General features: G+C 35.9%; 1 protein-coding gene across 16 annotated transcripts in view; it reads right to left on the bottom strand.

Annotated features, from left to right (window-relative positions):
- Window positions 1-13,402, bottom strand: part of KIDINS220 (kinase D interacting substrate 220) — a 107,646-nt gene that overhangs the window by 88,965 nt on the left and 5,279 nt on the right. For all 16 annotated transcript variants that reach the window (XM_041754480.1, XM_041754478.1, XM_041754481.1 and 13 more), the window contains exons 2-4: window positions 10,511-10,654; window positions 2,688-2,786; window positions 1,893-1,991 (exon numbers count right to left, since the gene is read on the bottom strand). In XM_041754480.1, coding sequence (XP_041610414.1) covers window positions 1,893-1,991; window positions 2,688-2,786; window positions 10,511-10,618 — 306 coding nt within the window. In that variant the 5' untranslated portion in view covers window positions 10,619-10,654. The remainder of the gene's footprint in view (window positions 1-1,892; window positions 1,992-2,687; window positions 2,787-10,510; window positions 10,655-13,402) is intronic.

The following is a 13,402-nucleotide window of genomic DNA, read 5'->3' as shown; positions in this document are numbered from 1 at the left end:
TATATAAAACCATTGTGTATGAAGGCACTACTATGTAGTTTTAAATTCCCAAACTTCACAAATACACAATAGGATCTGAAACAGGTCAAATCTCTTAATTCCAAAAATGATTACTCCAAATTTTGACTATATCATGGAAACTGAAAGAGAACATTCGTATTAGATTTTTTAAATTTCCAATATTTAAAAATAAATAAATGAATTTCCAATATTTATTTTGGCTGTTTAAAAATTTTTTCTTTGGAACACTTTCTATGTCCCTAGATATTCTTCTTGTATGAGTCTAGACTTTTTCTAGAGAGGAATTCCAGCAGTCATATTCAACTCCTGCATTTAAACATATCCTATAAATCCCAGATCATTACAGCACCTCTTGCTAAAAAAAGAGGATACTGAGGCAGAGATCTGTAGATCACGGATTTCCAGGGTGAAGTCACCACGTATGAATGAACAGCATGATGACGTTCTATTTTCTAAATTACAGGAGCAATTTTCTTTTCTTTTTTTATTTTAAGCAATTTTCTCTTCAGTCATAATGCAGTTCAGTAAGAAAGACCAATGTAATCAAATTATACTAAGAAATGAATGTTTTGGGCTTTTTTAAACCATTTAAATCCACATTTGGTTCTGAGAATATAAATCACTTAATCCTTCTGATTCTCTTTCATCATCATGAAAAAGGAGATTAAAAAAATACTTGCCCTGATCAGAAAAGGGCACAATTGCAGAAAGGGAAAACAGATCAGTGGTGGCCAGCGACTAAGGAGTGGGTGGACTGGATAATTATAAAGGAGCAGTCTAAGGGTACTGTTAAGGTGGTTTAACTGCTCTGTACAGAAGGTGGTGGTAGACATAAGACATTTGCACTTGGCAAAACCCATAGAACTGTATACCCCAAGAGTGAATTTTACTGTATGCAAATTTTTGAAAATCAACCAGAATATGGAGAGAAAAACTGAATACAGACTGGGCCAAAAGAATCTAACTATATTACAAATGAATCACATAATCACATAACTACTTAGGAGCTAACCCCAGGTAACTTTGGAAAGCAATATTTTGCCTAAATACTATAATGTTAAAGACAGAAAGTAAATAGTTCTGTGTCTTCTCATCTACTTCATCAAGTTTGAGAATACATATAAGACTATAGAGATAAACAGACTAGGTAAATTATAATTATAATAGTAAGTACAAGATGGTGGAATGCTACAGTTCCTTAAAGCTCAGACCGCTGGCACTTCATAAAGCATTATCAACAAAGAAGTACACGTTTTATACATCAAGGCAGAGCAATTCCTTCCTCTATTCCACTGTTAAAATTAACTTTGGAAAAGGGCAAACATTTTGCATAATAAATAAGCTAGAAATTATCTTTCTTCATCTTTATGCTTTAAGCAGATGTCTGAAGCAAATTAAGACCTAAGATGATTAAGAATCATATCTTGTTCAACCTGTAATATATATGGATGGCATGTCTGAATACAATTACATTTTAAAAATAAACTTATAAACATTATTCTGAAAATTGTAACTTCAAACAACTGAAAATATTTTTAAAACTATACTGTCCCTCTTAAAGGTCCTCTTAAAGAAAACAATTCTCTAAGTTGAAAACACTAATATATTGGAAATTATTGCGTTGTTTTTAATAATATTTTAGAATTTTAAACTCTGAAATAAACTGAAAATGATAACCAAGAATATTCTAAAAGGTCATTATCTCACCTGGGTTTTTACACATTCTTGAGGGTTGTTTCAATGCCCAGCCCCAAATCTTAAAAGTGATGTTTTAATATCACCTCATGCACAAAAGTACAAGGTTCCAGATGTACCTGCTACTGATTAAGATTCCAGCTAATTAAACAGCACATCATAAGTGACGCACATACCATATCACGGTGCTCCAAGTTGACCCCACACTTAAGCAGTTCTTCTACAATGTGCACGTGCCCTTCCTTGGATGCCGATATAAGTGCTGTCCAGTTATCCTTGAACACACAGTCACCAATGTTACCATTTCAAAACCAAAAGTCACAACCCATAGTGAGGGAAGTAAATTCAAGTTTACGTACCAAATGATCATACCAAATTGACATGATCTGACCCACTCTACTCTAAAATAACACCAAAGCATAAGCTCTGTTAAGAATTTATCAGTGTATCACCGCAGTGGTGCAGAAGTGCTTTTTCACAACTGCTCGTTCAGTCTTTTCACTGAACGTCTAATTACATATTGCATTTTTTAAAAAAAAAGACAAGATGACTATCAAAACCTTAAAGTTAATCCTTGTGGCTGCCAACCATTACTATAAATTAAAATTAAAGAGCCGTCATCAGATTTAAGAGCACATTCACAAGCTATTAAACTAACATGATCCCATGATATATTTAGAAACTACATGATAAAAAAACTACTGTCCTTTATTTTTAATTAAAGGCTACAAGTATCTAAGTATATGTGCTCCCTATTCAGCCAGTACCATCTATATATAAAAAACAAAGAGCTGAGACTTTTCATTGAAAGTAAAAATTTCTCCTGCATCACCCCTTTAAAAACTGACTTTGCATATTAGGCAAAATTAAGATAGACCTGAAAGAACAATTATAATCTACTAATTTTGAATCACTTCTTAAAAACAACAAAGTTAAGGAAAAGACAACAAATAGACTATTTTAATATATACCAGATCTTCCAGATTGCAATTAGCTCCATTCTTAATTAACTCCTTCACTATTTCCAGATTGCCTTGTTCAGCGGCTATCATCAATGGGGTCTGGCCACACTAGAAAATATAAAAGACACAGAGGGCTTTATGAAATGCCACAGTTAAATATACCACACTGGTGTTTCCACAATGTTATGTTAAACATTGTTTACAGAATTTCTCAAATTTAGAAACACCTTTGAAATCTTAAGTTTTCAGTTTGCTAATAATATCGAAGTCAAAGAGAAAATGAAACTTTTTTGACTAAAGCATTAGTAGTCTGGTTTTGGCACTACAATTTCATTCAAAACAAGAAAAGATGAATACTAGGCTCTGAGAAGTAATTACCACAATGTATATAAAAATCTTAGCATATCTATGGTAACCAAATTCTCTAACAATACCAGATAAAAATATGATACAGAATGTGATTTTAACCATATATGTAAGATGTTCGTCAGGGCAAGAGGGAGGAAAGTAAAACAATACATAAAAACCTCCAGTTGCCCCCTATGTGCCTAGAATGAGACACAGTAGTAAGAGACAGTACATCTAAGCCCTGAGAATACGGCAGGCCTGGGCAGCCAGATCCTGGGATGGGTTCCTTCCACAAGCAGGACTCATCTACCACAAGGACAATACACACATGATCATCTTCTGTAAGGGCCATGGTAAGAAACAGATGAGCAGCAGTGGGCTAACAATGATAGTACTAAAAGTGTTAAAACATACTAAGGTATATGAGAAAAAAATTTACACCAAAAATTAAGTTCAATTAGACAAATATTTAAGTATCTACTTACTATGTATATATCAATGTGGGGTCACTGATATATGTGTTAAATGCTAACATGACATCGTTTCTGTGTAAAATCCCCAGTAACCACTATTGCTCTTTTGGATCAGAAACAAAATACTTACAGTGGCCATGGCAGGACTACCTCAAAACTTACTCTGTGCCATTCCCTCCTCACCAACATACTCCTAAGCCCTTTCCCACCTCTGGACCCTCACAACAGTTTTCCCTCTGTCCCACCCAATTAACTACCACCCATCCTTCAGCTCTTGGGTCAAACATCAACCCCTCAAAGAAGTCTGACTAAGCCCTCTAATTCTCCTTTATTATACTAAACTTTGTGATTATATTTGTGTGATTAACAACTGATAACTGTCCATTTCTCCTAAAGGCTCTAAATTCCATGAGGGTAAGATGCATGTCTGTTTTTGTTTTTGTTTTTGTTTTTAATTTAATACTGCATTCTCCCAAAAAGAGAGGCAACCAAGAAACAGACTCTTAAGTATAGAGAACACACTGATGGTTACCAGAGAAGAGGTGGGTGGGGGTGGGGTTAAAGAGGGGATGAGCATCAGGTGTTGTATGGAAGTGCTAAATCACTAAATCGTACACCTGAAACTGGTATTACACTGTATGAAAAGAATAAACATAAGTGTAGATGTAAAAATAATAATGTATCACCAGTGTGAAGGACAGTGATTGTCACACAGACATTCAAGTATCTGTTGAATAAATGAGTGAGCAAAAGCTCAAAGAATTAAAAAAATCTGTCAATGGCAAAATACAATAACTGGTAAAATACAACAGATGCTATTATAAGAATAATACAAGCAAAGACTTAAAACACAAATATTGGTTTAAGCAAAGTAAAAAAGTAAATTGCTTGAAATAGAGACATTCTTATATAACAGTGGATATTAAATTATGCATCATTCAACCAAGGTCATCAGGGAATGAGGTATTATTCACAAATAGATTTTTCCAGGTGAAAAAGCTTATCCTTTAAACATTAAATTTGATTATATATTTTATGATAACTATTAGTTTAAAAAGCAATGCACACATTACTTACTACTTGTTAAACAGATTACCTTAAACATTACGTTTGCAATTGAGTCATAACTACAGACATCAATTACTACACCAAGCTTGCTTCTGTCAGCTGTAACTTCTTCGACAAACTTTCTATAGCAACCTTTTCCTTCCTAATCAACCGTGATAAAAAGTGAGATAACAAAGACATTGATATAATACACAAATTAAAACCAAGTAATCCTGAATCCATGGCCCTAAGGATATATGAATTTTACATCAGAGTTTTCAGATTAGTAATTCCAGAGACTCAGAATTTTCCTGTTTACTTTCTGGGGTCACAGTCATTTCAGAAAGTTCACAGAGATAGGTGCTTCTTGAGTATGAGGGAGAAAATAATGTAGATGTGCATAAATATCTATAAGACAAATAAGAAACATGGTATAAATTTGATTAACTAGAAACAAGCCAAATTTATTTATTTTTAAAGATTTTTTTATTCATTTATTCATGAGAGACACAGAGGCAGAGACATAGGCAAAGGGAGAAGCAGTCTCCATGCAGGGAGCCCGATGTGGGACTCAATCCCGGAACCCCGGGACCACACGGAGCTGAAGGTAGACGCTCATCCACTGAACGACCCAGGCATCCTGAAACAAGCCAAATTTAAAACTTGAATAGTCATTACTTTGTCTTGCAGAAACTATTAGTGGTCTCTCCAGCATTCAAAGTGACAGGATTTTGTTTAGGGGCAGCAATGTGCTCAGCTAAAAAAAACCCACACTGTTCAGCCTCACTTGCAGCTGGAAATCATCCTATGCTACTGCTCGAGCTAAGTCTCCCAGGACAGCTCAGCAATTAGACGAGCTCAGCTGCCTTCTTCCTTTTTCTTGCTCCATATGTAGACACACTGGTGAACATGGCAAGATGGCTGATGTGCAGTTACCAGCACACAGTGCAGAGTAGAGAGAGAGGCAGAAGGAACCTGAGAAGATTTCCGGAAGCCAACATATCAACCTTGGAATGGTTCCTCCAGCTTGTCCTCACATGCGAAAAATAAGACCTTAATTTGATTAAGACATTGTTTTAGGATCTATTACATGCAATCCTATGTAATTCTTAACTAATACACCTTTACAGCTACACTAAAATCAAAAAGATAAAAAATAAAAAATAAAAAAAAATAAAAATAAAATCAAAAAGATAAATAACTGTCAAAAGAGGCTACCATGAAGTTTTATTAGATTCTCAAAGATAGAAGAAAAGTTACATTAAGCAAGGCTTGTAACAAAATATTTATTCTATTAGTTCTTGCTTAACCAATCTTATAACTACGCTTGTAGAGACAGAGTAACTTGGAATCAGCCATGACAACTTTATTCTTCCACTTCAAAATGAATCAGTACAGGCCCCTTCTATACCTAATCCTGCACATCCCAGTAAACCCCAAGCCCACTGCTTTCCAAAATACAGAGAATCACAGAACTCACATGACCCCTACTCCACTTATAAAGATCTCCCAAGCCAAAACACATTATAACAAACATTGCACCAACAGAAGTTCCCTCAACAGGTACCATACTTAGCTTCCCAGAAGACTAGAATGCAAAAACATTTCCTATTCACCATCTCTTTGCTCTGCCCGATTCCTAGAGAAACTACTTCTACTTATTTGGGTGTACTAAAGCCTCAATAACCACTGCCCTTTTTTTTTTTTATGATAGTCACACAGAGAGAGAGAGACAGAGAGAGAGAGAGAGAGAGGCAGAGACACAGGCAGAGGGAGAAGCAGGCTCCATGCACCGGGAGCCCGACGTGGGATTCGATCCCGGATCTCCAGGATCGCGCCCTGGCCAAAGGCAGGCGCTAAACCGCTGTGCCACCCAGGGATCCCACCACTGCCCTTTAAAGTAAACCTTTGGAGAATATATACTTCTTCTGATAATTGTAGTGAAACTAAAATATTTTTATTTTTTATTTTTTTAAACTTATCAGTTTTTTTTCCTTTTAAAAGATTTTATTTATCTATTCATAAGAGACACAGAGAGAGAAGCAGAGACACAGGCAGAGGGAGAAGCAGGCTCCCACTAGGGAGCCTGATGCGGGACTCAATCCCAGGACCCTGGGATCACGACCTGAGCCAAAGGCAGACACTCAACCACTGAGACACCCAGGCATCCCAAAACTAAAATATTTTTAAATTCTCCTTTGAAATTTCCCTCAGACCCTATTTCTAAGCATATAAACAAATCCATCCCTCGAATTTGGAGTCCCACTTTATTTTCTTGGGAAAATGGTGTCCTACCTCAGCACTATAATCTTGTACCAAAAAGAGCTGAGAGTAATTTTCTGTTCTTTCTAAAATAAAAGTCCTCCACTATCCTACCAAGGGCAAAAATCTGCCATCATTGAGAACATTCACAGGCCAAGAGCTACCTAGTTTACAAATAAAGCTCAGAGGAAAGAATGCAGGAAATCAGCATTTACTGAGGGTAGATAACTGTATGCTAAATACAGTACAATTTTCCCCACATTATTTTATTTTATTGATATAATCTTTAAGAGAACTTTTCAAAACTGATAACCAAAACACATTAATATAAAGTAAAATACTTTTAAAGGGATGAAAAAAGAGAAGAAAATCCATACAACTTTACAGAATTCTATAAAATTTAAATTTTATCAGAAGCCATAGAAGCAAAATACCCCAAAAAAGCCTGGAGAAAACTACTTTCTCTCCAACTCTCACACTGAGCCATAATTAACAATCCAGGTTGCTTCAAATCATTATTTTAAAACTCTAATTTCAATTGATGCAACCCTAAACTAGATAAAAATACCATTAATGTCAGGGATGCCTGGGTAGCTCATTCAGCTAAGCAGGTGACTCTTGATTTCACCTCAGATCATGATCTCAGAGTTGTGAGATCAACCCCTGGCCTTGGGCTCCAAGCTCAGTGCAGTCTGCTTGAGAGTCTCCCTCTCCCTCTGCATGCACCTCCCCCTGCTTGTACACTCTTTAAATAAATAAATAAAAATTAAAAATAAAAAAATAATAAATAACATTAATACCAGTTAAATGCTACCACATGCACGATTTAGTGAAGCTCTCTATACCAACTATGCTTCATTCTTTATGGGAAAGATTAATAATTTTGTGCTTACTGATATGTTATATTTCTCCTTCCAAGTGAAACTATTTCCTTGGTATTCTTTTTTTTTTTTTTTTTTTTTTTAATTTTTATTTATTTATGATAGTCACAGAGAGAGAGAGAGAGAGAGAGGCAGAGACACAAGCGGAGGGAGAAGCAGGCTCCATGCACCGGGAGCCTGATGTGGGATTCGATCCCGGGTCTCCAGGATCGCGCCCTGGGCCAAAGGCAGGCGCCAAACCACTGCGCCACCCAGGGATCCCTTCCTTGGTATTCTTATAGAAAATGTCTATGAAGTAATATTTAATCTTTTTAAACTATCATCCTTTTGTTATTTCAAATATGCTAATAAATGCTAATAAAATGACCACTTTTTAAAGTAACTATAACAATGAACAATCTCCAATTACAAATTCTCTCTTACCTATTGAGAACAATTATTGACAACTTGCATAATCACATAAGAGTTACCTAACCAAAATATATTATATTCAATACAGAAACACTGAAAATATGGGCATATCATTAGATTGAACTTACTCTGAAAACTCAAAGAATGGCAATAGAGCATAAACAGGTTATACTTTGAAATAAAACAGAACAGCATTCAAATTTGGGTTCTACCAGGTAGTAACCTGGATAGGAAACTGGCCATTTAACTGTAAATCAAGATAAATAACAGTATTATTCTTTATAGAGTTGCTATGCAATTTATTTATTATTTATTTATTTATGATAGTCACACAGAGAGAGAGAGAGGCAGAGACATAGGCAGAGGGAGAAGCAGGCTCCATGCACCGGGAGCCCGATGTGGGATTTGATCCCGGGTCTCCAGGATCACGCCCTGGGCCAAAGGCAGGCGCTAAACCGCTGCGCCACCCAGGGATCCCCTGCTATGCAATTTAAATGAGCTGATTCGGGGATCCCTGGGTGGCGCAGCGGTTTGGCGCCTGCCTTTGGCCCAGGGCGCGATCCTGGAGACCTGGGATCGAATCCCACATCGGGCTCCTGGTGCATGGAGCCTGCTTCTCCCTCTGCCTGTGTCTCTGCCTCTCTCTCTCTCTCTCTCTGTGACTATCATAAAATAAAATAAAATAAAATAAATCTTTAAAAAAAATAAATAAATAAATAAATGAGCTGATTCAATTAAAAACATTAACTATCATAAGATTATAGCAGCAACAATTTCTGTATGCAATAACAAAATTTTTACGTTAAGATTTGCTTGTGACAGTTACTAACTTAAAGAAATTAGGTACCCTATGTCAAAAATAATTATCATAAAATAACTGCTGATTCCACAACTTTAAACATTTATAATATTTGCATATTCATGTTCATAGCAGCACTATTCACAATAGACAAGAGGAAGAAAAAATACCCAAATGTCCATCAATAGATAAATGCATAAACAAAATACAATGGAGTGGTATTCAACTCTATTAAAAGGAAAGAAATCTTGTCATATGCTACATGATTGAACCCTAAGAATATTATGCTAAGTGAAATCAGCCATTATAAAAAGACAAATACTGTTTGATCCCACTTATATGAGGTATCAAGAGTAGTCAAATTTATAGAAACAGAAAGTAGAAGAGTAGTTACCAGGGGCTGGGGAGAAAAGAAATAGGGAGTTGCTGTTTAACCAACATGGAGTTTTTGACTTGAAAAAGATCTGGAGATATTTCAGAACATTATAAATTAGTTACATGACTGAACACAAATGAATTATACACTTAAAAATGGTTAAGATGATAAATTTTGTTTTTTCCCCCTACAATACTTCTTTACATGTCTACACACACAGATACATATATGTACACACATACATACATATATATGTATGTATCACTCCTCATTCACTGGCAAAAAAAAAAAATTACATTGAAAATACAGCTTTAAGAAGCTTTTTCCTTTTTTTCTTAAGTCTTTTTTAAATTTATTTTTAAGTAGTCTCTACATCCAATGTGGGACTTAAACTCATCATCATGAGATCAATCGTCACATGCTCTTCCAGCTGAGCTGGTTGGTGCCCCGAAAGTTTTATTTTTCTTAAATTCCATAAAATACATACAAACTTTGACACTTAAAAAATTCATACAAAAAGTTTTTTAGTCCCTAAAATGCTGCAGTATGGTGCTTCATGATTAGATAAGATCAACAGTCTATTTACTTATATTGTTGAATAGAAATATCTAATAGAAGTTAATGAAAATGGTAAATATATATTTCCCTATCTTATTAAACAAAACACATAACCTATTTAACTATCCCTTAAAGATGTAGGCTCTTTAAAATCCCTAACTGCATGAAATGAATAACTTAGAGAACCAAGGTACCATTACAGAAAATATTTTTAAAATTTTGTCTAATCTATTTCTAGGAAGAGTGGGTCTAGAAACTCTCTAAAACTTCCTAGAAATACTTCAGACTTTAGTGATCAAACTTCCCAAATACTGGTTATTCCATCTAAAAAAAAAAAAAAAGAATCAATCATAAATCTAAACTCCATATTCAATCAGATATATGAGTTCAAATGTATTCCAAAAGTACAGAATTTGAAGTACTTTGAACAATTTTACCAGAGCTAAGAACTTTGTATTTCATATTCACCTGTATCCTTGTACACAGAAGTCACTAGTTAACAAATATTCATGAAAAGAATTTAATTTTAGAAACTCGGTCTCAGGGGTGCCAGTCTGGTTCAATCAGTAGAGCATCTGACTCTTGATCCCAGGGTCCTGAGTTCAAGCCCCATATTGGGTGTGGAAAAAAAAAAAAAAAGAAAAAGAAAGAAAGAAAGAAAGGAAACTTGGTCTTACCTCATTTCTCTCATCTACATCTTTGCATTTTTCAAGAAGAGCTTTCAGGGCAGGAATGTTTTCTTCTTCTACATAATTTATTACACTCTGTGATATCAGAACTGACATCTTCACAAAAAGCTGTAGTTATCCTTAATCCAATACCTGTTAAAAGTAGATTAGATAAAATACACATAATTTGTGATTAGGAAAAAACTAATTTGCTACTATCTTATCATTTTTAACCTTACACTTGTACAAGGCCCTACAGCTCAGCTGTCATAATGCCCACCCCTCCCTTCCCAAGACTCACACACATCTCAATCTTAACTCATTCAAATGCTAAACTCCAAATGCATCCCTCAATCCATCCTCCTCATCACCACCCCTTAATAGAGGAAAGTGCTCCACGGCTCCTCCATCTCTGTAAATGGCTGTTCCAGCTCCATCCTTCCACGGAACTACCCAACTTATCTCATTCTCTACACTCTACACTCTACACTCAATTTATTAGGAAATCCTAGTAGATTGGCTTTACCTATAAAACATATTTTAAATCTAACTACTGCTCACCATCTCCAACACAATCACTGTGGTCCAATCACTGTGGTCTAGATTCTCATCTAGATCCCAACTGCTCTTCCTACTTCCATTTGCCTTCTCTACAGTCCATCCTCCACAAGGCAACCACAGTGATATTCTGAAAACCTAAGTCTGACCAGAGCTTCTTAAACCACAACATGCATCAGAATCACCTAGAGAGCTTGCAAAACCCAGATGCCTAGGCCTTACCCTCAGGGATTCTGATTTGGTAGGTGTGGGTGCAGCCCAAGTCTGCATCTTTAACAAGCTCCCAGGAAATGGTGCTTCATCTGCTGACTGAAGAACCCCACCTGGAGTGGTCCTGAGTCAGATTCCATCTTTCCCTGCTCAAAGCCCTCCACTGGCTTCTCACAGAACCCAAATCACATGTGTTACCTTGCTCTCAATGACTCTACGTGACCTTATCTCCTACCACTCCCCTTTACCCATTTCATGGCTTGAACACGCCAAAAACTGTGCCACCTCAGGGATTCTGTCTCCCTAAATCTCTTCCACCAGAAATGCACGTCTCCCTCCCTCACTTCCTTTGCTCACCTGATTAGGAAAGTCTAACCTGACCCTGTGATATAAAATAGTTAACAACCTCACACATCCTCCACTGTGGTCCCCACACTCCCACCACCTCCTTGCCCTGCTTTATGTTCTCCATGGTACTTAACTGCCACTGAAAATATATCATATTATGTGTTTACTGTTCATCTACCACTACTAGAATGCAAATTCGAAAAAAGTAGGCATGTTGTTTGACCCAACTGGACATCCAAATGCAAATAAACAAATATCAATGCATACTTTGCACAAAATACATATACTAAAATTGACTTAATATCTAAAAGCACAATACTTCTGGAAGATAACACAGACTATTTTGGATTAAGCAAAGACTCTTTAACACTAAAAGCATAAGCAAAGACTCTTTAACACTAAAAGCATCATCCTCAAAAAAAGAAAAATGATAAATCAGAGTTCACCAATGTTAAAAATTTTTGCTCTAAGAGAATAAAATTACTTGGTACTGGTGACATCTTTTATCCTTCCATTTTCCCCCTTTTTGAGCACTGTCAACTCATATCCCATGTTTGTCCCCTCATTATAATTTATAGCATATGACTTATTTCTCAAGTTTCACAGGTTCACGGTGGATAGGAATTATGCCTCAAGATGGACTCTACCCAGAGCCTCACTCATACCTGATTTAGATGATGAGATTTAGAAGTTGAGAGCTGACAAGATTCAAATGAGACTGAGTTAATGCTATAATGAGCGGAGACTTTGGGGGAGCCTTGGGATAGAGTTTTGCATGGGCGTAGAAGTCTACCTTCTGGGGACCAAAAGACAGACATCCTGAAAAAGGAAAACTATATGGACATAAAACAGATCAGAAATTGTCAGAGTCTAAGGGAAGAGAATGAGAGGACTACATTGGGGTGCAAGAGAATTTACGGGGGTTCTTGAACTCTTCCCTATCCTGCTTGTGGTGGTAGTATGATTATATGCATTTGTCAAAATTTAAAACTGGACAGTAAAAAGGGTAAATAATACTGATGTAGAGTGTAACTCAGTAATACCTCATTTTACAAAAATCCTCCAAAAAAGTTATGTTACTTGTTCCACTAACTTCACTGCTAGATATCAATTCTAAAAACACAGGAAATATGGACAAAGTACAACACAATTTTATTCATGAGAACAAGAAACTTAGAGATGGGAAATTACATAAATTATGATAAATTCACACAATGGAATAAACAATCATCAAAAACTATGTGATATATTAGGTGGTAGAAAAAATTAAAATCAAACTATATACACAGCATCTCAACTATTGTAAATATATACATTTTTAAATATTGAAGTGAAACAGATCAAATGGTAATGGCATTAATATAATTTTTGTTTTCTTTAGAAACATTATTTCCTAATTTTCCAGAATGCGACACTTTTTTTCCTAAAGTATAACTGACATAGAATATCCAATTAGTTTCAAGTACACCTCTTGATCCCCCTAAGTCCAGTTGCCATTTGTCACCAAAGTTATTATAATATTACTGACTGTACTCCCTATGCTATATATCACATCCCAAGAATACTTGGGATACTTCTATTATTGCAAACCAGTAAGAGATTTCTATTAGCAGTTGTCACCAATTTTCAATGCCTTCATTTGTTCTCTTATCTTATAGGATCAAGTCTAATACCTCAGTAAAGCATCCAGGATCCGGCTCTACCTACCATTCTCTTTTTATACCAGTGCCACTTCCTCCCACAGCCCAATCAAACTGAAGCGCTCAAAGATGCCCCTACCTGTAG

This window comes from Vulpes lagopus, chromosome 5 (genome assembly GCF_018345385.1).
Source record: "Vulpes lagopus strain Blue_001 chromosome 5, ASM1834538v1, whole genome shotgun sequence".
NCBI classification, from domain to species: Eukaryota; Metazoa; Chordata; class Mammalia; order Carnivora; family Canidae; genus Vulpes; species Vulpes lagopus.
The sequence above is the reverse complement of the archived record's forward strand: the minus strand, read 5'-3'. Positions and strand labels throughout refer to the sequence as shown.